Below are 22,513 nucleotides of genomic sequence, written 5' to 3'. Positions count from 1 at the left end.
TGTGCTATGTATGTAGAAGAGCTATACATAAAATTGCTGAGTTGTTAATGCAATATTGTATCTCAAAACATGTATTTTGGTTGTAAGTATGAGGCTTTGAGTTCAAACCTTAGTACCATTAGAAAAAAATCATTTCTTACACTTTAAAGTCTGGAAACTCATAGGAAAATAGAAGTTGTTGAAGTCTTTTATATAGCCCTACATGGTCATAGGCAGGTGGTGAGACAAGCCAAGAATGGGCTGTGTGGAGCAATAACATTTCCATCCCTCTCTGTCCCCTTTTACACTTCCTATGCTCTCTCATTTTCATTGCTGGTCTTCCTATTGCAAGCAGAAGCTTCTATAACCCCCTGAGTTATACAAATAAAACCTCTATGAAGTTTACAAAGTAATTTTTTAAAATATTTACCATATTAAATACTTAAATAATATTTAACCATTAAATTATTGTTTTAAAACACTTGCTAGATGATGGTCAATTTTCTCAAGTACATTTGTCTTAATCTGTCACTTTATTTTTAGGACATAAAAGAATTTCAACTTTGGTTTAATTTTGTTCTGTTTAATTTGATTAGGACTGACCTCCACTTAAACCATAAAAGGAGAAATGAAAACATTAAAAAATCAGGGCTGAGAAGGTAGCTCAGTGGTAGAGCGCTTGCCTTGCATGCATGAGGCCCTGGTTCAATTCCTCAGCATCATATAAGCAGAAAAAGCTGGAAGTGGTGCTGTGGCTTAAGTGGTAGAGCACTTGCCTTGAGCTGAAGAGCTGAGGGACAGCGCCCAGGACCAGAGTTCAAGCCCCATTACTGACCTTCCCCCGCCAAAAAAAAAAATTAAAAGATCCCTTAAGTTTTCATTATAAACACTATTAAACCATATGTTGAAATTTATAGGATAAAAGCCACATAGTTGATTTAGTATTATTTAACTTATATCTGACTTCATCTCTCAGTTTACTACACAGTTGTAAGATTGTTCCTGTTTAGCCAAAGAATTAAAGGAATTATATGAAAATCAGTTGCATTTTTTTCAGCCATTTATAATCTGCTTATTACAGAAAAGGCTGACTTGATATTTTAGAATTTAGTAGCTAATCAGTTTTATTTTCTCCTCTTTTAGATTATATGTGATTTATTTCACACACAGAGAAAAAAAAATCTAAGGACATATTTGAAGCTCCATAGTAAAGTTTTGCCATATAAGCAAAGGAGATACAGCTCCTTTGTAGAAAATACTCTTTTTGTATTCGTTCATTTGGTTTCTAGCCATTCACTAATTCCTATCAGTCACTTTGTAAATTTTGTTCATGAGTAAAATGGCTGAAGTGCACCATGGGTAAGAACTGATGTCTGCTACTCTGAGTATGTATTCCAAATGATTAATGAGCTTAATTTTGGAGGTAAGTTTATGTTTATTGTCAGCAGGTGTGTGTGTGTGTGTGTGTGTGTGTGTGTGTGTGTGTGAAAGAGAGAGCAAGCAAGAGAGAGAGACAGACAGAGAGAGACAGACAGACAGACAGATGGAGGAGAGGAGAGAGACAGAAAGATGGGCAGAGACACACAGAATATTGATTTGTCTTAATTGCTCCTAACAGGAGATAATAAAACTGATCCCAGCCTTTGCATCAGGAGATGAAAGGCAGCCATAGGAGACAGCCAGAGAGCGCATGGTCTTGGGGTCTCTGTGGCTGGTCTTCCAGAATCCTCTCATAGTCTTCTATTAGCACAAAGTTTTCTGGCTTTAGTTTCAGATTTCAGGGGTCCTCAAATAGATTATCATCTTGCCACAAGTTTCAGTGGAATGGACATTTACAGGAAAGTGATTGCATAAAGTCTGATCACTGCGTGAAGGTAACGTCACTCAAACAGAAAGCTATGGAGTACATCTACTGAAAATTCCTCAAAGTCTTAACACCTATACCCTATAAGTCAAAAAGGAACATTCTAGAATTTAATTCTGTTGTCTTTTTTTCTTTTAAGGAGATGAGTTTAAAAGATTGTATCTCTATGTATTGCATTGAATGATTCCCTTCTTTCCCCCTCCCCCCCCCCCCATTGGGCACAGTGCTAGTGCTTACTATTGGCATGACCTGGCTGGAGACAGGCCTGGGCGCCTCCTACCTTCGGACACAGGGTGATAGTCTTCTCCAGAGGTGGCAGAACCGTCTTTGGTGTGGACCCTCACGATGGAAACCTTGGAAGTATCTCCTTGGCGAATCACAGGAATTCTGACCACCACTGATTCTCTTGATTCTTTAGGTTCAGTGACACTAAATTTGGTTTCTCCAAATTTGATAATGGACTCTAAAGTTGGGGGAAAACACGTACCAATTAAATTGCTAGGCAGAGAAACACAATTTCCCCCATTTCTGTTTCCTTCCATGGGGGAGGAATGTAATGATGGTTGCATTCCTGCCTTCTCTCTGCCCCCTTATACTCAAGTAATAGTGAGTATGAAAATAAAAGCTGACATACGTAGCCCAACTCCTTCCTGAGAATTAACCAGTGTCAATAGGGCATATACTCTGGGCTGTCCTTTTGTGGCATAAATTACGTGTCTCAGGCCATTGATGGGGGATGGAGGAAAGGAAATTCTTGCTGCCAAACTACTTGCATTTCAAGATTTGTATAGGGGATTGGGAAGGTACAAAAGTTTGGGTTTTATTACTTAGGTATAAGACATACTCTTCCAAATCAACTTTGTTATCTATCTATCTATCTATCTATCTATCTATCTATCTATCTATCTATCTATCTATCACCTATCCATCCATTCACTCATCTATTAACTATTAATCTACCTATCTAATATGTATATGTATATATCTATCATGTATGTATGGGAGTATGTGTGTATGCATGTATCTATTATGTATCTATCAGTCATGTATGTATGTATTTGTGGTTATGCAAGCATTTATCAACTATGTATGTATATATGTGGATATATATGTTTATATGCATTTATGCATGTGTACATCTACATGTATCTATGTATCATCTATTTATTAATCAAAAATGTATTTATACATCCATCACCATCTATCTATCTATCTATCTATCTATCTATCTATCTATCTATCTACTCTTTCTCTATCTGTAGGCAAGTGTCTATATCTATCTGCCTGCTTGCCTGCCTGCCTGTCTGTCTGTCTGCTGTCTATCTAATTTTTTCAGTATTGGGGATTCAACTCAGTCCTCTTACATGTTAGGTAACCACTGTACAACTGAATTATATCCCAAACTCTTTATTGTATCAGTTTTTTTGGTCTATTGTGGGGCTTAAACTCGGGGCCTGGGCACTGTCCCTGAGCTCTTCAGCTCAAGGCTAGTGCTCTACCATTTTAAGCCACAGTCCACTTCTGGTTTTTAAGTGGTTAATTGGAGATAAGCTTCTCAAGGGGACTTTTCTGCCCTGGCTGGGTTTGAACTGTGATCCTCAGATCTCTGCCTGCTGAGTAGCTAGGATGACAGGCAGGAGCCACTGTCACCCAGCTATATTGTACCAGTTTTAATGTAGATTTCCCCCCCTCATTTGTGTTGTTTTTATTTTTCAGTTGCTCTAATTCTACTAAGAAAGGGAATTCTTTTCTGAGTCACCTCCAGCCATGATTGGGATAGATTTCAGTTTCCAATTCACCATTACATATAAGGAAGCAGCTTCTTACTATCAGCATCATCTTGGATCCTTATCAGGGTTTCATTTTGTTCACCAACTGCAGCCCCAAAGGGAGAGCTGCTTTGTGGACTCCCAAGTACCAGGCGCAACTCCTCGACTTCCTCATAGACCGTGTCATCCATCAATTCCAGGATGCATGGCTTTTCTGTCTCACCTGGAACAAACAATAATGGCAGAAAGACAGTCATATCCCATAGTCAAGGAGGATGATGTATCAACAATCAGAGTCCAAGCACCATAGGAGTAATGTTGTAGCTTTCCCCCTACTCGATCAGTGCAAAGATCTTCCAGCATATAGTAAGCCTTCAATAAATACTTGCTGAACAAATAAATGGATAAACTCATGCATCGACAGTCACCCCCACTGTTCTGCAGAAATTTTTGCCTTCTATAACTATAGTGAGATGTAGAATATTTCTGTTTCTATCCTTAGAAAGTAAGCAAAAAAGAGAAAAATGACAGTTCTCTCCTATTTTCTGGTCTTAAGATCAGAAAGAAAAGCTAGATTTGTATTGAGTGGTCAGTTTTTATTTGATCATAATACTAACTTCTACTATTACTAAATTTTTACTTATAATTGAGCCAAGAACAATTAGATCCTTGCTCTAATGAATTGGACCAAAATTATACTCTTAACTGCTCCAAACTCATTAACGATTATTTTTTGTATTTTATTTTTTGGTGTGTGTGCCAGTCCTTGGGCTTGAATTCTAGGCCTGGGTGCTGTTCCTGAGCTTTTTTGCTCAAGCTTAGCACTTTACCACGTGAACCACAGCTCTACTTCCAGTTTTTTTTTTTCTGGTTAATTGGAAGATAATGGACTCACATACTTTCCTTGAAACCATGATCATCAGATCTCAGCCTCCCGAGTAGCTAGGATTAAAGGCATGAGCCACTGACCCAATTTAAAAAAATCATAGTGGCTATAAAATATGCTGCCTGATGGATATTTACAGAAATAATTCTCAGTTGTTGACCACTTTTTTTTCATTGTTTCAGTACTATAAATAACTTTGTGATAAACATTTACATAGAGAAATTTTCTGTCTGTTTATGATTTTTTTCTCTTAGAACATATTCCTCTAAATGCAATTATTAGCTCAAAATGATCACATAAATTAAGGTACATATTAAAATAGTGCGAGCAATTTCATTTAATTATATTCAACATTAAGCTTAATTACCTGCATTGTGAAAGCTGTACAATGATATGTTCTTGTCCATTAAGTTTTGAATAAACCATGTAAGATTAGGAGCCAATAAGTCAACCGAGAAACCACAGGCCCATACACTCAACCTGTTACCATCAACTACTTGTCTCTTAGTACACCGAAGTCGTGGCTATAAGCTTGTTGAAATCATATATTACCCTATACACACTTCACAACAATACTTGGTTCTCTCAAATGACACTTAAAAACTTCAGGCTCAGACTTACCTGGGAGGAATGTGATGGTGGAGATGTCAGTGTTGGGACGTTCTTCGAAGTCCATCATCACCTGTGCAGAGCCCTGCCTGGTGTAGCATCTCACGGAAGACGTGAACTGGACATCCCCGCTCCTGCGGATTCCTGCAACGATCTGCCCATCCTTTTCACTGCCAGTGTGCACTCTTTCTTTGAATTGCATCTTTGGCACTACAAATCAAATAAACTCATGGATCAAAGTGGAAATTTCCTTAAGAAAAAGGTGAATGGATAGTGGAGAGAAGAAGGAAAAAAAAACTGAGAAGTGGAGCTCAGTCTACTGTTTGAGCTTGAGCAAATCAAGAGTACTTATTGCCTTGCTGGGCATGAATGACTCTTGTCTGTAATCTTAGCTACTCAGGAGGCTGAGATCTGAGGAGGGAAGTTCAAAGCCAGCTACCAGAAACAAATGTGAGAGACTTTTTTAAATTGCCAATTATCCAGCAAAAAGCCGGAAGTGGAGGTGTGTCTTAAGTGGGAGAGTACCAGACTTGAGCACAGAAGCTAAGCAAGAATGTGAAGCCCTGAGTTCAAGCCCCAGTACCACCAACATCCATAATAAAAAAAATGTTTTGAGGGCTGGGAAAGTGGTTCAGTGGTAGAGTGCCTGCCTTGCATGAATGAGTCCCTGGGTTCCTTAGCACCATATAAGTAGAAAAAGCTGGAAGTGGTGCTGTGGCTCAAGTGGTAGAGCGCTAGCCTTGAGCTGAAGAGCTGAGGGACAGCGCCCAGACCCAGAGTTCAGGCCCCCATGACTGACAGAAAGAATTTTGATTTATTTCCTTATCACTGAACTCTGAACTCTTTTTTTCCTACATATTTTGTGAAATTAAGGTATGCAATAAATTGCAAGAAAGCAGCCAAACCCAGAAGACCTTAAGCTGTTTCTGCCTACCTGTATTGTTTAGCCATGAGCATTTCAAAATACCTTCGTATGAAGAACGCTTCATATGTGCACATAATTATAAGCATCTGCAGACCGTAACAGGGAAAGCTGATGATGTAAATAATTTTAGAAAACCTAAGCTGGGTCAACACAATACAGATCTCATAGACAAAATGCTCTATTCCTCCAAGCATGGTTAGAATGATCATGAATGAAGAAGTGCTCAGCGTTCCTTTTGTGGTGACTGGACACATAGCCCTACCCCATCTTCCGTAGCTGGTTGTTGAAGGATAGTGTTCTTGGAACCTTATTAGGGAAAGTTGAGAGGCGACCTGATGAAGGAAATGACATAAAGAGTGGAGAAAATAAAAGAGATCATTGACATTCAAGAGGCCGTGGAGCTCTGTCTGGCTCCAAGCATGCGAGATGAGGAAATTCTTGAGATAGCATCAGGAGACCAATGATAATAACATATTTTCTTTAAAATATGAGAAGACTAGAGGTTCCCTTTAAAGGCTAAGTCTCTCAAAATAGTCGATAGGAGAAAGGAAGGCATGGTCGGCGGGGAGCCTGTATGGGTTGAATAGTGTGGCCTGTCACATTCATACGCTGAGAATATGACTTTGTTGGTAGGTTAACGTCTTTAATGAGATAATCAAGTTGAAATGAAGGTATTAGGAGGGACCACAGCCCAAGGTGATTAGTGTTCTCATTTTATAAAGGGGGAATTGAACAGAAAGGCATATGGGAAGACAAGAAAGGAAGACATGTAGGGACAGACGATCATCGATAGATCAAGCCTCACCCAGTCTTCAGAATGGATCAACCTAAGCAACACTCTTGTATGACTTGTAGCTAACAGCTGTGAGATAATCTTTCTTTTTTTCGGAGGGGGGGAGGAGGAAAAGAGGCAGTACTGTCCCTTAGCTTTTTCACACAAGGATGGTCAGTGCTCTATCACTTGAGACACAACTCCACTTGCATCATTTATGGTGGTTAATTGGAGAAAGGAGTCTCATGGCCTTTCTGCCTGGGATGGCTTTCGAACTGGGATCATCAGATCTCAGCCTTCTGAATAATTTGGATTGCAGTGGTAAGCAATTGGCACCTGAGATAATTTCCCTTAAGCCATTGAGTCCTTGATGCTTCAGAATGGCTGCCTTTGCAATTGAATATAATCTATATGATTTTTCATTCTAACTGCCACATTTATAAGTCCTGATGTTTGTGATTGTGAAATGAGCACTCACAGTCAGAGACAGAGTCGTTGATGTACACGGTGGCTTTGCTGGGCTCGCCAAGGGCAGCATTCACAGGCATACGAAGTACCAGCTCAAACTTCTCAACTCCCTCCAGCACGGGCTGTCCAAGGTCGTCCACAATAATAATCCGAACTCTCTGCATGTTCACTCCAGGGGCAAAATCCAGATTACGGCTGATTCCCACATAGTCAGTTCCAGCTATAGAGAAGAGCAAAAGGATTACCCAGGTGAGAACTAAATTTTTTTAAAGTGCAAGAAATAAATTATATAATCATAGCACAGAAAAGAACATTTACTGAAATGCCTACAATTGGTATCTATGTAATTAATGAGGTTATGACTTTAAGGTCAGGTTCTAAATTTGGTGTATGTCTCATGGTTGAAAGAATCTCACTAACTCGTGTGTGTGTGTGTGTGTGTGTGTGTGTATGCAAGAGAGAGGGAAAGAGTGAGAGGAAGAGAGAGAAAAAGAGTTAGAGAGGGGGCTGGGAAGGTGGCTCAGTGGTAGAGTGCTTGCCTTGCATGCATGAGGCCCTGGGTTTGATTCCCCAGCACCACATAAGCAAAAAGAAAAAAAAGCCAGAAGTGGCACTGTGGCTCAAATGGTAGAGCGCTAGCCTTGAGCTGAAGAGCTGAGGGACAGCGCCCAGGCCCAGAGTTCAGGCCCCAGGACCGGACCCCCCCCCCAAAAAAGAGAGAGAACTGAGATTTGAACTCAAGGCCTCATTATCTTGCTTAGCTTTTTCTCCCACGGTTGGCATTCTACTATTTGAGTCATACACATCTCCACTTCTGGATTTTTGTTGATTAGTTTGCAATGAGTCCTTCAGAATTGTTTACCCAAGTTGGCTTTGGACTATGATTTTCAGATCTCAGCCTCCTGAGTAGCTAGGAGAATAGATATGAGCCACCAGTGCCCCATCCACAAAGCAACCTTTTAAATTTCAGCCTCTATATTCTTAAAAGGCCAGATTGGAGGACAGTAAGTAGTTCAGTATCATTGCTTCTCTTTCTGTTTTCATACTTTTTGCTTGTCTGACTCTAGCTCTACTTTTCCTTTTCCATGTGTGACTGCTTAGTATATCTATGTTCAATATATTTCAAAAAATACTTGAATCTTGGGGATGTAGCTTAGGAATAGAGGTGCTTAGCACACACAAGGCCTTGGGTTCAAAGCTCTAGCACAAAAAATACAGAAGTCTGTAGCTCCTTATTTTTTTTGTATCCTTTGCTTTTTTGCCACTTTATTTGCATTTTGGTAACTCCTTACTCTCAAATTTCATTTGCATTTATTTCTTTTACTTTCAGTGAGTAATTGGGTTGATCACATGTTTATTGGACACAGAATGCTGCTGGTTCTAAAAAAAATATAAGGGTGGCTTTGAAAATGGCCTTACTTCTGTTTACTTTCAGTGGCTGGAAGCAAACTGTGTGTAATGAATGTGTTCATATGTACAAAGCACACATTTGTCACACAAAGGTGAATATATATATATATATATATATATATATATGACATATAAGAAGATATGTATAGGACAGTTTGTACTGTTGGCTAATTAAAAAAAAGAAAAGGAAATACTGAATCCTATGTTTGCCTTAAACATGGTAATCATTTTTTTTTAAATACAAATTTAACACTAAAAGACAGGCTGCTTTAGCAAGAACAGCTTGTATAAACACATGTAGGAAAGGATTTTGTCTCGGAAGTATTTATGGGAACAAGTGAAGATGCATGCACACATGATGCGTAGCTGTCCTTAGATTTCTGTGAGGGCGACGGGATTACTCTGCATACTTATACATCATTGCATTCAACCTTGTGAGGTGAGTCAAGACTGGAGAACCGGTGGGCTGAGATGTAGCTCAATGGAAAAGCACTGGCCTAGCAACCGCAACATCCTGGGTTCAATCCCCAGTACCAAATCCTCCCCACCCCCACTCCCCCTAAAGAAACAAAAACCCAGATGAACAAGAGTGGAGAACCTGTCTGGTGTTAGTGGTTCACACCTACAATCCTAGCTACTCAGGAGGCAAGATCAGCCCAATCCATGAGACTCATCTCCATTTAACCAGCAAAAAGCCAGAAGGAGAAGTATGTTTTGGATGGTAAAGTGCCAGCCTTAAGCCTACTTAGAGAGAATGAGGGGCCCTGATTTCAAGCCTTAATATTGGTACACACACACACACACACACACACACACACACACACACACACACACACACACGATTGGAGAACCCACCAACTTGTGCTAATGTAGGCATTCCAAATTTACAGACTTTGACTCTTGCATTGTAATCTGGCTTGATGCAGTTGAAATTTATCTATGATATAGTAATGATTAGAAGGGGAAAATCCATCCAGGTTGCTTTCACAGAGTGAAGAGTTTTGCCTGAGAGGCATGTTGTGTCCTGAGAGTTGGAAGTTGAAGACACTCAAGAGCTGCTGTAGGAACCTGCTCACCATCGGCAGAGGGTGGATCAGTTTTCTGAGATCTCACTGTGATGCTAGATGGCCTGGAGAGGTCGGTGCCTGTCCTCCACACCTGTACCTCCACGTAGCCTGCGCTCTCATCCACTGAGTACTGGACATCACCAAAGTAGAAGATGGGTTCTGTTAAGAAAGGCACAGAAAACACTGTGGTTACTTTTATTTTTCCCCCATCAAATGCTGTGGATCCAATTTAGAGGACTTAGCTCTACCTTAAATCGTCATATCAGTTTTCTCTTAGGCAGGTACCATCTCTTTCAGTTTGTACTTTTATTTCAGGTCCAAATATCAATACTAAAACTAAAAATGCATCTGGTCAAGTGCCTAATGGGAATCTTGAGGCACCAAAATTAATTTCTCTCCCATGTATGAGATTTATAAGGCTTCTAAACCTCTGAAACCTTCTCTAGGAAAATAAATTCAAAGAAATTATATTACAATGATTTATTTCAAGTTTGGCCTGGGCATTTGTTTTATCATCTCTTACTAAGTTTTCACTCTGGAGATTCTGGTACTTGTGTTAGGTAATCTAGTTCATTAGATTCAGGATTAATCCAGGGTATTTGGGGCTGTTATAATCACTAAGGTTGGAGTCCTTTGGTGTAACTATGCTTATGAGTCTTAAAGACTTTATGGACACCAAGGCCTGATGGTTGGCTACCTATAATGTTGGAAAGATCCTCTATACAAACTAAGCTTTCATTAAATAAATATCTTTATATCCAGAGGTTAACATTTGTCCTCATGGATGATGACGATGTGACTTAGGTCACCAAACCAGGGCACATACTTAGGTGACTTTGTATTTTCCTCCAGTGTTGATAATGAATTTGAATTGATCTGCTCATTATTTCCTACCAATAGCTTAGTTGACATAGCTGCTAGAAGTATAGCAGTTAGATAGCATCGATTAAAAACTATGGGATAAATTTGTAACAAATTTATTGGCAGGTGCTGGTGGCTCATGGCTATTATCCTAGCTACTCAGGAGGCTGAGATCTGAGGATGATAGTTCAAAGTCAGCTCTTGCAAGAAAGTCCATGAAACTCTTATCTCCAATGAACCACCAGAAAACTGGAAGTAGCATTAGGGCTCAAAGTGGTAGAGAGCAAAAGAGCTCAGGACAGTGCCTAGGCCAGGAGTTCAAGCTGCATCAAGATGGGCGGGGGGGGGGGGGGGGAAAGCTGAGTGCCGGTGGCTCACACCTGTAATCCTAGCTACTTAGGAGGCTGAGATCTGAGGATCATAGTTCAAAGCCAGCCATGGCAGGAAAGTCCGAGAGACTCTTATCTCTAATAAACCACCAGAAAACCGGAAGTGGTGCTATGGCTCAAATGGTAGAGAACTTGCCTTGAGCTGAAGAACTGAGGGACAGTGCCCAGGGCCAGAGTTTAAGCCCCATGACTGACAAAAAAAGTTAATATATAGATAAGTTCACAGGAGACTGTAAAAATAATAGAACTCATAAATTTTCCCAGTGTGAACTAATTTTATAAACACTTATTAAGAAAGATAAATTGGCTGAGTGCATACACATATTGTGAATAGCTCTTTGGCATGAAACAGGCTAATAATTTGTCTTTGGTTTTAGAAGATTCAGAAGAATTTTACAACTCACACCACTGTGCCTTAGAACACAAGTCATTCAGGAGATAGTATCATGTCTCAGAGAATCAGAATGAATTACCCATACCCCAAATAAAACCAAGTCCTCCAACAATGGCTCACAAAGCCACTGGAAAAGCCAAAGGCAGTCTGCACACTGCTCGAGTTGAAAATGAATTCTTTATTTTCTTGCTTCAAGTTAAATTACAACTAAGTTGGAAATGTTTGTTTTCTCTGTGTCTTCAGCTGCTGGGCATGATTAAAAGCATCTAGCTCCTCTGAACTCTTGAATAATAGGAAATCAGTCTTGGACATTTTGTTTGCATACTTTGGTGCAAGAGCGAGTGATAAATCTGTCCACAGAATACTTCACGTGCCTCCCATCCTTTTAACTTGGATGGGGTTCCCTCCAACCTGTGAGTGTGTGGCTATGGATGGAGATGTTATCTCAGCAGCCTCAGGCAAAGTAGACCTGGACATTCCTCACATTCCCACCTCTAAGGAGGGGGTCAAAGGTGAAGACAGAGAGCCCTAAAAATTTCTCATTTGGACCAGATGGCCAAAACAGGCATCTTTGTTTGTCTTTTATAATTATCACAGAGCTCGATCACCTGTCTCTAACAAGTGAGCTCTCTAAATCTGTTGACATTCCTGGAAAACTGCATCAACACACAAATTAAGTTTCTGAGTTATGAGAGCAAGTAAGCTGTGAAATCCAGAGAGGTAGAATGACTTTTTAATAATGCTGTCCCCACCTTTCCAATCCTCACAGAGCCCTATGAGAAACTAAATAGAATAAAGTCAAGTGAATGAGTATTGTCAAAAAGCACCAAAGGAGCCACACTTCAGGGCAAAACTGTGCTTTGCTTGTGTGTTCAAATTCATTCTCTCAGCTCTAGAACAAGTTTTTTGTTGTTGTTGTTGTTTTTAACTTCATGGCTTACTGCATGGCTTATGCAAGAAGAAAAGCCTCATGTAGCACCCTGTGGAATTTTTTTATCCAATTTGTCATGAATGAAGAGTAATGATAATAGTTACCATATACAGACAGGGATGGTTTATATGCATGAACACAGAGAGAAAGATGGAAAGAGAGGGAGGGGAGAGAGAGAATATCAATCAGTATTATCATATTGTTACACGGTACATTGTTCCCTTCAATGAAAGAAGAAGCTGCAATAGAAAAAGGGTTTGAATGATAAATTCTTCAATTGTAATACAGCAGTTAATAGAAGTTGGTTAAGTCAATTAATTCCTTAAAAAGTAGTTTTCAGTAGATTTCAACATTTAAAATGTTCTTTTTACTTTTTAATTAATTTTAGTGTACAAAGGAGTTTCCATTCAACATATCAGTTTATGAGTACAATGCATGTTGATCAATGTCACCTCTTCTATCATTCTCCTCCAGTGGTTTGGTTCCATTTCCACATATTTACATTGAATATGATAATTATACTTTCCCACCATTCCTCTCTTCATCCAACTTCTCCCCTTCCCCTTATTATACTTCCTGAAACAAAACACATTTCAGGTTTTTGGTATTCATTTTGTTAGACTAAGTTAGTTGTTCAAAGAAATCAGAGTTATTTCTATATGATTTCTCACTCTCTGTACTTCCCTGAGGAATACTAGAAAATGAGGCAAATAATCAATTGCAAATCATTGTATTGTTTGAAGTAATTGACTCTTAGGAAATTAAAACCCAATTCAGTAGTTTCTGTAAGGCCCAAACAAACAACAATAATAATACCGCTTTCAAACCATAAATACCTAGTTTCTTTTTTGCCATGAGTATTATGAAATAGGTAAAAACACCTATTTTTTCAGCAGAGAGGAATTGAGCAGGCCAGTGAGAGTACATATTTCAGTTTCTCAGTATCTTTTCAAAATTTCTCAAATTTGAATATGATTTACAGTTGTTATAACTAAGACAAAACCTTATGTACATGAGTTATAGATCTTCAAGCAGTGAGATGAATTACAGGCATCACCCGAAAAAGAAAAATAGACTGTGGAGGGGTCTGGTGAATCACACCTGTAATATAATTCACCCCTATTCAGATCTGAGATCTGAATGAGATCTGAGGACTGTGGTTCAAAGCCAGCCTAGGTAGCCAAAAAGTATATGAGACCCTTAGCTCCAATTAACTAGCAAAAAGTCAAAAGTTGGAGGTGTAGCTCATAACAGTAGAGCACTAGCCTGAGCAAAGCAGCTATGGACAGTTTCTAGACCCTGAGTTCAAGCACCAGTATTGATACAAAAATGAATGAATGCATATGAATAAATACATAAATATAAAAACAAATATACAAACAAACAAACAAGATGTTCCTGGACCATTTTAATACGAGGTGAAAACAGTCAAAGGCTGTTATTTATGAGTATGATGTTTACATTCTAATCTCTTTTATAAACTTATTTTTCCCATTTGTAGGAACTTTATTTCTGTTAAACATTCAATTATGGACACAGGCTTTTTACAATGTAGAGCAAATTAGGAAAAGCTTACTGAATCCTCTACTTCGTCCATTAAATACACATTGTATGCCTTTTACTGTTTTGACATTCAAACTTCAAGGGGAAGGTCGGTGGTTTATATGAGTCTCTGATCGAAGAAGGCACAAATCCTACATCTCCACCTATGTAATACCATAACGCAGCCAACTTCCCCGGTCCCCTCTCTTTAGCTAAGGGTACATCTTCATGTTTATCCTCTGTGTCTAAAGCAGGCAAGATACATCCAAACTGGGTGTGAGCAGCCCAAAGGAGGTTTTCAACTGGCCTAGAGAAAGTATGAAATTCCAGAAGGAAGTTGGAATCTATTGTCCATCTTTCATGGTGTATACTTCAAAGTCACGGTGCAGATCAAATCAGTGAGTACAGAAGTGTCTACTTTCGCCCAGTGAACGTTAATGAGACTTTCAAAAGCTGGAGGTACACTTTCCAGCACAGAGATAATCATGTTTGCTTCCTACAAATGTAGAAGGGAAGGCTATGGACAAAGCTAAACAGAGCATACACCTGCCACAAAGAGAAATAATTTGAGTTTGTTCCCTTGGGGAAAAAGTGAAGTTTTTTTTCCCCCCTCCAGCCTCCAGATAGATGTTTACAATTGCAAGTGTCTCCTGAGATGAAAGAACCAAATAACAGCAGTAATTGCTATCTACAGCCAAATCTTATTTACTCATGTGTATGTGGACCATCAGTCAATCAGCTTGTGTCTTTAACTACCATGTTTACTTAGAACTGAATAGAGGCTTTGATGCATTCTTTTGGAACAGAGCTGAGAACAACACAACCCCCCTAAAATTTTCCCCCATCAGGTTATCTCTAGCTCAGATCTTCTGGTTTTTGGAGCCTAACTTTGCAGGCTCAACTCTCTTCCCTTGCATACCGCAAGGTAAACTTCATCAAAACAGTGAAGAGAGAGAGCTCCACCCCCTATTTTGGTTCTGGTGGTCTCAGGGCCACTGGTCAAGGAGCTGCCAGCAACTCCTTCCATTCAACTTCTCCCATAACCATTTAAATAGGCTTGTAGCCCATCTGGCAGAGGGGCATCCTGGTAATCCTTTGCTGACAAGCTTCCAATGTTTCTTCTGGCTCTTGGGTTGCTCATAAATGCCGGAAGGTAGTTTATAAGACACTGAAGTAACTGGTTTGCCTTCCAGTCCTCCTGTTGGTCCCCATTCTACTCAGTAATCCATAGTCTGGATTGTCTTTCCTTGGGCCATGCCCAGCTTTTTCTGCAGGGTGACACACCTCCCTCCCCTCATCTGGTTAACTCCTGCTGTCTTTCTGACACTTTGACTTCTTGGATAGTGGAAGAGGTTCCACTGTCATTGTTTCTTTCTCAGCCTACTTGCTAGAAACCACACTACTTGTTTAAACACTCACCTTGTGTCAACCTCAACCTCACTGCCATCCTTTGAGGTTTGTACTACATTAATCCTCTTTCACAGATAAGGAAGTCAGGGATTAAAGGAGATCAAGAGATTTGCCCAAGGTTTCCAGCAGGGAAATGATAGAGCTCACAGATTCAGATCTAGATAAAGCCTACGTGTTGACTTCAGGAGGATGAAAAGGAAAAAAAAGGCTTCATTAGGATAAAGGCTTTCAATTCTCTTTATTTTTCTTTTTTTCTTCTCCCTTTTTCTCTTTCTCCCTCTTTCTTTCTTTCTTTTTTCTTTTCTGTCTGTCTTTTTCTTTCCCTCCCTGTCCTTCTTTCCTTCCTTCCTTCCTTTCTTCCTTCCTCCCTTCTAGCGTCCCTCTCTCCCTCCCTCCCTCCCTTCCTCTTCCCTTCCTTGTTTTTCCCCTTTCCTTCCCTTCCCTTCCCTTCCTTTCCCTTTCCTCCTCTTTTCTATTTTCTGGGACTCTTACTTGCTAAGCAGTACTCTATCATTTGAGCCAAGCCCTCAACTCCTTTGTTTTTCATTTTTTTCTCGAGACTCTGACTTTTGCTGAGACTCCTCTCAAACTCTTGATCTCTCTACCTCTGCCTTGCTGGGAATTCATACATGTGCCACCATGCCCTGCCTGGATAAAAAGTTTTCACAGACTTAGTGGGCAAGACTTTTACCTAGACATTCATATAGAAATGCATGCATGCATATAGACACATAAAAAGGAATTGTAGTTCATTCATTTGTGCTAGGGCATCATGGGAAATAGTCCTAAAAATATCAGAAAGGGACTTAGTTCTTGGCTGGAGATGTAGTTCAAAGGGTAGTAGTCACTTAATATTCTCAAGGGCTTGAGCTGTGCCCCCTAGCACTGAAGACAAATAGAATACAGTAAAATAAAATAAAGCTCCTTTTCTCTCTCTGTCTTTCTCTGTCTCTCTCTCTCACACACACACATATACACCATCAGATTAATAGATACTACTTGAGATATTTATATTAATGGTAGCTCTGTGATGCAATATCTACTTGGATTTGAACTTAGGGCCTTAGCTCTTACTAAGCAAGCATTCTACCGTTTGACCCATGCCCCAAGACCTTTTTTATTTAGTGATTTTTTTTTTTAAAGATTAAAGTCTCTAGCGTTTTGCCTGGTACAGCCTTAGACCATGATTCTCCTTCCTATGCATCCAAATAGCTGTATCACCACAGCTGGCTTGTTTATTGAAATAGAATCTCACTGGGTTTTTGCTGGTCTGGCTTTGAACTTCAATTCTTCCAATCTGTGCCTCCAGAGTAGTTTGGATTACAGGCAGTGTACCACCTTTATCTTATTTAATCAGCACTCAGGATAGATTAAAAATAAAAGGTAATCTGTCATTTATGTTTGGAAGTGTTGAAATTTTTCCCATTGTCATTAATATATCCTGTAAGTAAAGAATGAACTAGGCGGGGCTGGGAAGGTGGCTCAGTGGTAGAGTGCTTGCCTTGCATGCATGAGGCCCTGGGTTCGATTCCTCAGCACCACATAAGCAAAAAGAAAAAAGCCGGAAGTGGCGCTGTGGCTCAAGTGGTAGAGCGCTAGCCTTGAGCTGAAGAGCTGAGGGATAGTGCCCAGTCCCAGAGTTCAGGCCCCACGACTGGACCCAAAAAAAAAAAAAGAATGAACTAGGCTAAAAATCCAGTAGGATGAAAGTGGAACAAAACATCACTGTGGTCAAGTGGAGCCAAAGGCATGTTTCTGCTAGTCTCTAAATGTGAGGATTGATAGTGAATCAACACTTGAGAATGTCATCGAAAACCAGCCTATAACATAATGGAAGGGGGAGGGTAGAGGTATGGAATTTTTAGGCGTCAAAGATGAAGGGGTGGTATGGGATGTAGCTCAGTGGGAAAGTGTTTGTCTAGCAAGTGCAATGTCCTGGGTTTGCTCTCTAGTACCAAAAAAGAAAAGACAAAGATGAAGAGGTATCAGCTCCTTAAAGGAGCACACTGAAAAATTACTAAGTGCACAATAAAACTAAATTCAAAGGACTGTAGATGCAAGAAGTTATGCTGAGGAGAAAAAAAAATCAATGAAACATGTTGGTATGCTCAAATACCTATTGCATAAGGATGAAAATGATGATAGTTTATATTTTTCTATTTAATGGCTGAACTACCTTAATGTCCCTTTTTTTTTAAAGAGACAAGTAATCTCTTGCTAGACTTGTGACTCAAATGATAGAGTGCCGCCTGGTAATTATAAGGCCCTGGGTTCTACCCCTAGTAATTCTGAGAGAGGGAAAGAAGTATGGGAGACGGAGGGGGCAGGGGAAAAACAAGGGGTGAGGGGAGATAGGAGGAGAGTGATCAAATCTCATTCCTCAGATTTCAGCCTCCTGAGCAGCGAGGATTGATTATAGGTATCAGTCACCTGTGCCTGGCTTAGTGGAAAACTTTTATTAATTTATAATTATAGCAGGTTTTCATTGTACAGCTTTCAGAACATGATAGAGGAGGCTAGAACAATTTAGTGAGAATTTTTAAAAAGTTACAATGCAAATTCTAAGGTTTGAATATATATATATTCTTGCTCTGAAGCACAAAATAAAACTTTCATTAAACCATAAATGGAGAAATTGGACACTTACATAAATATGCAAGTGTCAGACTTGTTCTACGACTTGTTCAGTAAATAATTTTACTAGGGCTCAGGGACATAAAAATTGGAAAAACCAATGGGATTCTGTAAGACTGGAAGAAAGCGAAGAAATTCTGCTTGAGAAAAAATTGTTCTCAAATACAGCTGGTGGAAATGCAAGTTGGTTCTATCACTTTGGAGAGGTTTTGTAATATCTGGTAAATACAAAATTGTTCAATCAGTACAACCCAGCTCTTCTACCCTTAGGTATATACTCTTTAGGGTTTCTGTACATATATTTACAGGCATGGTTTTTGATGTAACCTTATTTATATTTCAAAAACAAAAAGAAAGATCCATGTTCATCAGTAGGGGGACAGATAACTAAAACTTATGTAAATTATTTCAAGTGATCAGATCTCCAAAGTACAATGCTGATATTCTTTTTTTTTTTTTTTTGGGTCTAGTTGTGGGGCCTGAACTCTGGCCTGGGCGCTGTCCCTCAGCTCTTCAGCTCAAGGCTAGTGCTCTACCACTTGAGCCACAGCCCCACTTCCAGCTTTTTTCTTTTTGCTTATGTAGTGCTGAGGAATTGAACCCAGGGCCTCAGGCATGCAAGGCAAGCGCTCTACCACTGAGCCACCTTCCCAGCCCCCAATGCTGATGTTCTTTAAGGAAAACAAGTTGAAATATGTGAACATGTATATGTGTGTGTATATACATATATATATATATATACATATATATATACATATGCATATATATATATATATATATATATATATATATACCTGTATGCACATGAGCCCCCTCATCCTCTGCAGCCCCCCCCCCCACAGTATTATGATCATTGTTACTCTTGGGTACTATTGTGGTTGAAAGATACTGGTTGGAATCCAGCATTGTATGTGTAATCTTTGATAACTGTAACAGATTTGCATATTGGTGGTCTAGCTCAGTAGTGGAGCTTATGCTTAGCTAGTATGAGTAGCTGGGCTCAAATCTCAGTATAAAAAGAAAAATCTGAATTAATTATGAAAAATGATGACATTCCTTAATCTTATAAGCGGGCATATTTTGCTGTATTAGTTTTGCAATTTTTCTAGTAACAAAAATGAAGAAAAAAGATACTTGATTGAACTAACTTCCTATAAGTAACATTTTGTTTTCTAAAAAATAAAATTAGTTTTAGTTAATTAGGACTGAACTTTCCTGCTTTTCCTTTAAGACATTCTTTAAATCCATAAACATACCTTCTTTAGAATGGCCTCATCTGGTCTTCAAAAAAATTTTTTTCAAAATCTTGAGCCCAAACTGATGATTGTGTAAAAATAGATGTTCTTTTAAGGGTACAATTTTGACATTCATTTTTCTGGCAAACTATAGTTTTCTCCAAGAGAATAAAGAAGAGTGGACTCATACTTAAGAAGCTGATAAGGATGGGAAATTCCCTTGGAGGACACACAGTCAGCTCTTCTTCAAAAAGACAGAGTTTATCAGAGACTACTAACAATCTAGTGGCACTCCAAATTCTTTCTGATCTTTCTCAGGGTCAGCCTGAGTTGAAAGTGAAATTTCTATGTCCAAGTCATCAGAACTCTATCATCCAGTGGCACAGAGTAAGATTGCATGAAGATTTTTTTCTCCTGTTGCATGAAATTTAATGTAAGTATGAGCATAATTATTTGGGAAGACTAGTTAAAAAATAATGTATTGAGTCAACATTAAATCAGTTTTACAGGCGATAGAAAGCCTGCAGAGAAGCAACTTTTGAAAGTGAATCATAGATGGAATGTGGCCAGGTTGTTTGATGTGGGTGAAATAAATTCTTCCCAAATCTGTGTTTGGATGTGTATCTTTCAAGTCTCCAGACACCACTGATATAACTTGCTTAATCAGGAAAGGAATGAGCTCTACTCTCACTTAGTAGGTAAAACCGTCACCCACTAGGAAATTTAAAAGGCAAAGGAGACCATGTTTACCCAGTGCCTCAATTCCTATACACTTACTTAGTGGGCTACCTTACCAACAAGCGAATAGACCCCCCAATATGCTGGGTGCCTTTTTTTGCCCAAGGCTGGCACTCTACCATTTGAGCCACACATCCACTTACAGCTATTAATTGGACTAAAGAGTCACAGAGTTTCCTGCTCAGGCTGCCTTCAAACCATGACCCCCAGATCTGTCTCCTTAGTAGCTAGGATTGCAGGTGTGAGTCACTGGTGCCCAGCTAGATGCTGACTTATATAGCAGTGTTCATATGTAGCAGTGTTCATATCTCTTTGTGTTCAATAATAAATATTTTCTGTTGTCTAAGACCAAAGAGAGGAAGGATGGTACATAAGAGAGCTCTCTAAGTAAACAGAATGTTTGATATATTTACTTTATTACTGAGGGGTATAACACACTCTTGGATTGCAGCCAGGTGACACTGTGGATGTCCTTTCATAGGTGAATGATTGTTTTGCATGCAAGGGGGCTGTAGTTCCATTCCTGTCTAGTGGTAGGGCCTCAGGCAACTTACAAAGCAAGACTGTTTGACTACCTCATTTGAGGACAAAACAGGACCTGCCTCACAAATAAGATTAAGGAAGCGTGTATATAGAATGAGCTCAGAGCAGCGCTTGGCATGGTGCAGGCTCTCAGTGAGTATTAATCATTATGGGTATTGTACCATGCAAGTACTTTGTTGTCTCATTAAATGTTGTTACATTTAAAAGGGAATGTGAGAGACACTAGATAAATAAGTGATGGCCATATATGTCATTACAGAATATATGTGATTTCAAAGAGATCTGTTAAATATGCCCTGTTGAATATGTTTTAGCTACATTGTGCAAACATACAATATATTCAATAGTCAAAGGATTAGTGGAGCTCATATGAATTTACCTAAAAAGATTTTCATGACAGGCTGTTATGTGAAATGAAGTGTATCACAAGATAATGTCTATCTGATCACATAATAATAACCAATAGTTACTGAGTGCTTTTAGAGTGCTTTAAGGCTACATGTATATGCATACCTGTGTACACATACAAGTACAAGTACACACACGTATAACACATACTCATATTTATATATGTCCACTGGATCTTCCTGACAAAGTTAAATGGTACTTGTCTCAGCAAGTAGTAGTATAACTTTTCCATATCACAGATGTGGAAACTGAGGTCTAAAAGTACAAGAACCAAAGCCAACGAATAGGCAACATGGGGACCAGAAGACTGCTTTAAGAATATGTTTTAGTTTCTACTGCACTCTAGTGACACACAATTGCTTCTAATCAAAATGAAAACAACAATGTGCAACAAAGTGTAACTATGCATGGAAAGACTCACAGCAAACTACTGGATCAGGGGAGAAGATGAGGCTTTGGTGGAGAGAGGTTAGACTGTCACTATTTAGTTGGTGTACTTCCGTTTAGTACTCTTGTCATGACTTTAAAAATCTTATGATTCAAAAAAGACAAACCCATAGGATCTGTCTTCTTTAAACATGATCACAAACTAGACCTAACAAAAATCAATACAGAGCAGAAAAATCCATCCTTCCTGTGAAGGTATAAGCTATTTTTTATTCTTAACAGGTTTTGGTATTTCTATCAACTTTGCTGTTGCATTTCACAGTAGTGTGGATGGGAATGTTTCCCAGGGAGCTGAACAATAGTTAATGCAATAATAGTAATAGCCAATCTAATTCATGCAGACATATGCCCAGTGTTTGTCTCTGTAAGTCATATCAATATCTCTAAAATCTTTTTACATGCCTTTAGTGCTTATAAGGTTATTATTTCTAACAGTCCTACAAGGTAATTATTGTCATCTGTTGTTTATAAACAAAATGGATTTGAGACACAGATAGGTGAAGGAAGTTGTGGGGTTGAATGTGAATACTATAACATTTGTCCTCCCCCCACTTCCTCTGAAAATGGTTAAATAACTAGACAGGCAAAAACTGTCAGATGCTTACGTTTAGAATATTTTCTTTAATATACGTATGTATATATTTATATATAATGATAGTGATTGAAGTAAAAGTGAAGAATATAATCTATGTAAGAGAAAAAAATAAGAGTAGGCTATATACACTTTCACATTTATAACTTAAGAAGGTACATTTCTCAAAATATGAAAAAAAAACCCAACCAGGTAAAACCATCATAGAAAGAAGGAAAGACCATGAGTCATTCCCTTATGCTAATTCTCCTCACCCCTTTACAATTGTCCCTGTTTTCTCAAACCAGCAATCCAACGGTAAACATGTCCATTTTTGTGCCTGCTTACGAGAGTGAATTTTATAAACAACATTTCAGAATCAATGGAGACTCTGACATCATGGTGATTTATTTGGGAATCCCAACGGCTGAAGGGAGACAGGCTACAACTAATAAAGTGTTAAACAGCATCCGTGTGAGGTCTCAAGAACAAAAAGCTGTGGCTGTCACTGGAAAAATAAATAATGCTGGCCACAGTTTGCTCAACAACAGACCCTTGACATGTACCCACTGGAGGCTGAGGAAGGGGCTGTGACCCCCTTGTTCCAAGCTGAAAGGGCTTGGGAGCTCAGTGCTCTCCCTGGCCCATGGATTCCAGGGCA

General features: G+C 39.1%; 1 protein-coding gene across 1 annotated transcript in view; it reads right to left on the bottom strand.

Moving 5' to 3' along the window:
* Positions 1-22,513, bottom strand: part of Frem2 (FRAS1 related extracellular matrix 2) — a 156,736-nt gene that overhangs the window by 25,917 nt on the left and 108,306 nt on the right. Inside the window, exons 7-11 of the mRNA XM_042685857.1 lie at positions 9,759-9,908; positions 7,283-7,492; positions 5,120-5,317; positions 3,671-3,835; positions 2,124-2,306 (exon numbers count right to left, since the gene is read on the bottom strand). Of these exons, the coding sequence (XP_042541791.1) occupies positions 2,124-2,306; positions 3,671-3,835; positions 5,120-5,317; positions 7,283-7,492; positions 9,759-9,908 (906 nt within the window). The remainder of the gene's footprint in view (positions 1-2,123; positions 2,307-3,670; positions 3,836-5,119; positions 5,318-7,282; positions 7,493-9,758; positions 9,909-22,513) is intronic.

This window comes from Dipodomys spectabilis, unplaced genomic scaffold (genome assembly GCF_019054845.1).
Source record: "Dipodomys spectabilis isolate Male_0828 unplaced genomic scaffold, ASM1905484v1 ptg000095l, whole genome shotgun sequence".
Lineage (NCBI taxonomy): Eukaryota > Metazoa > Chordata > Mammalia > Rodentia > Heteromyidae > Dipodomys > Dipodomys spectabilis.
The sequence above is the reverse complement of the archived record's forward strand: the minus strand, read 5'-3'. Positions and strand labels throughout refer to the sequence as shown.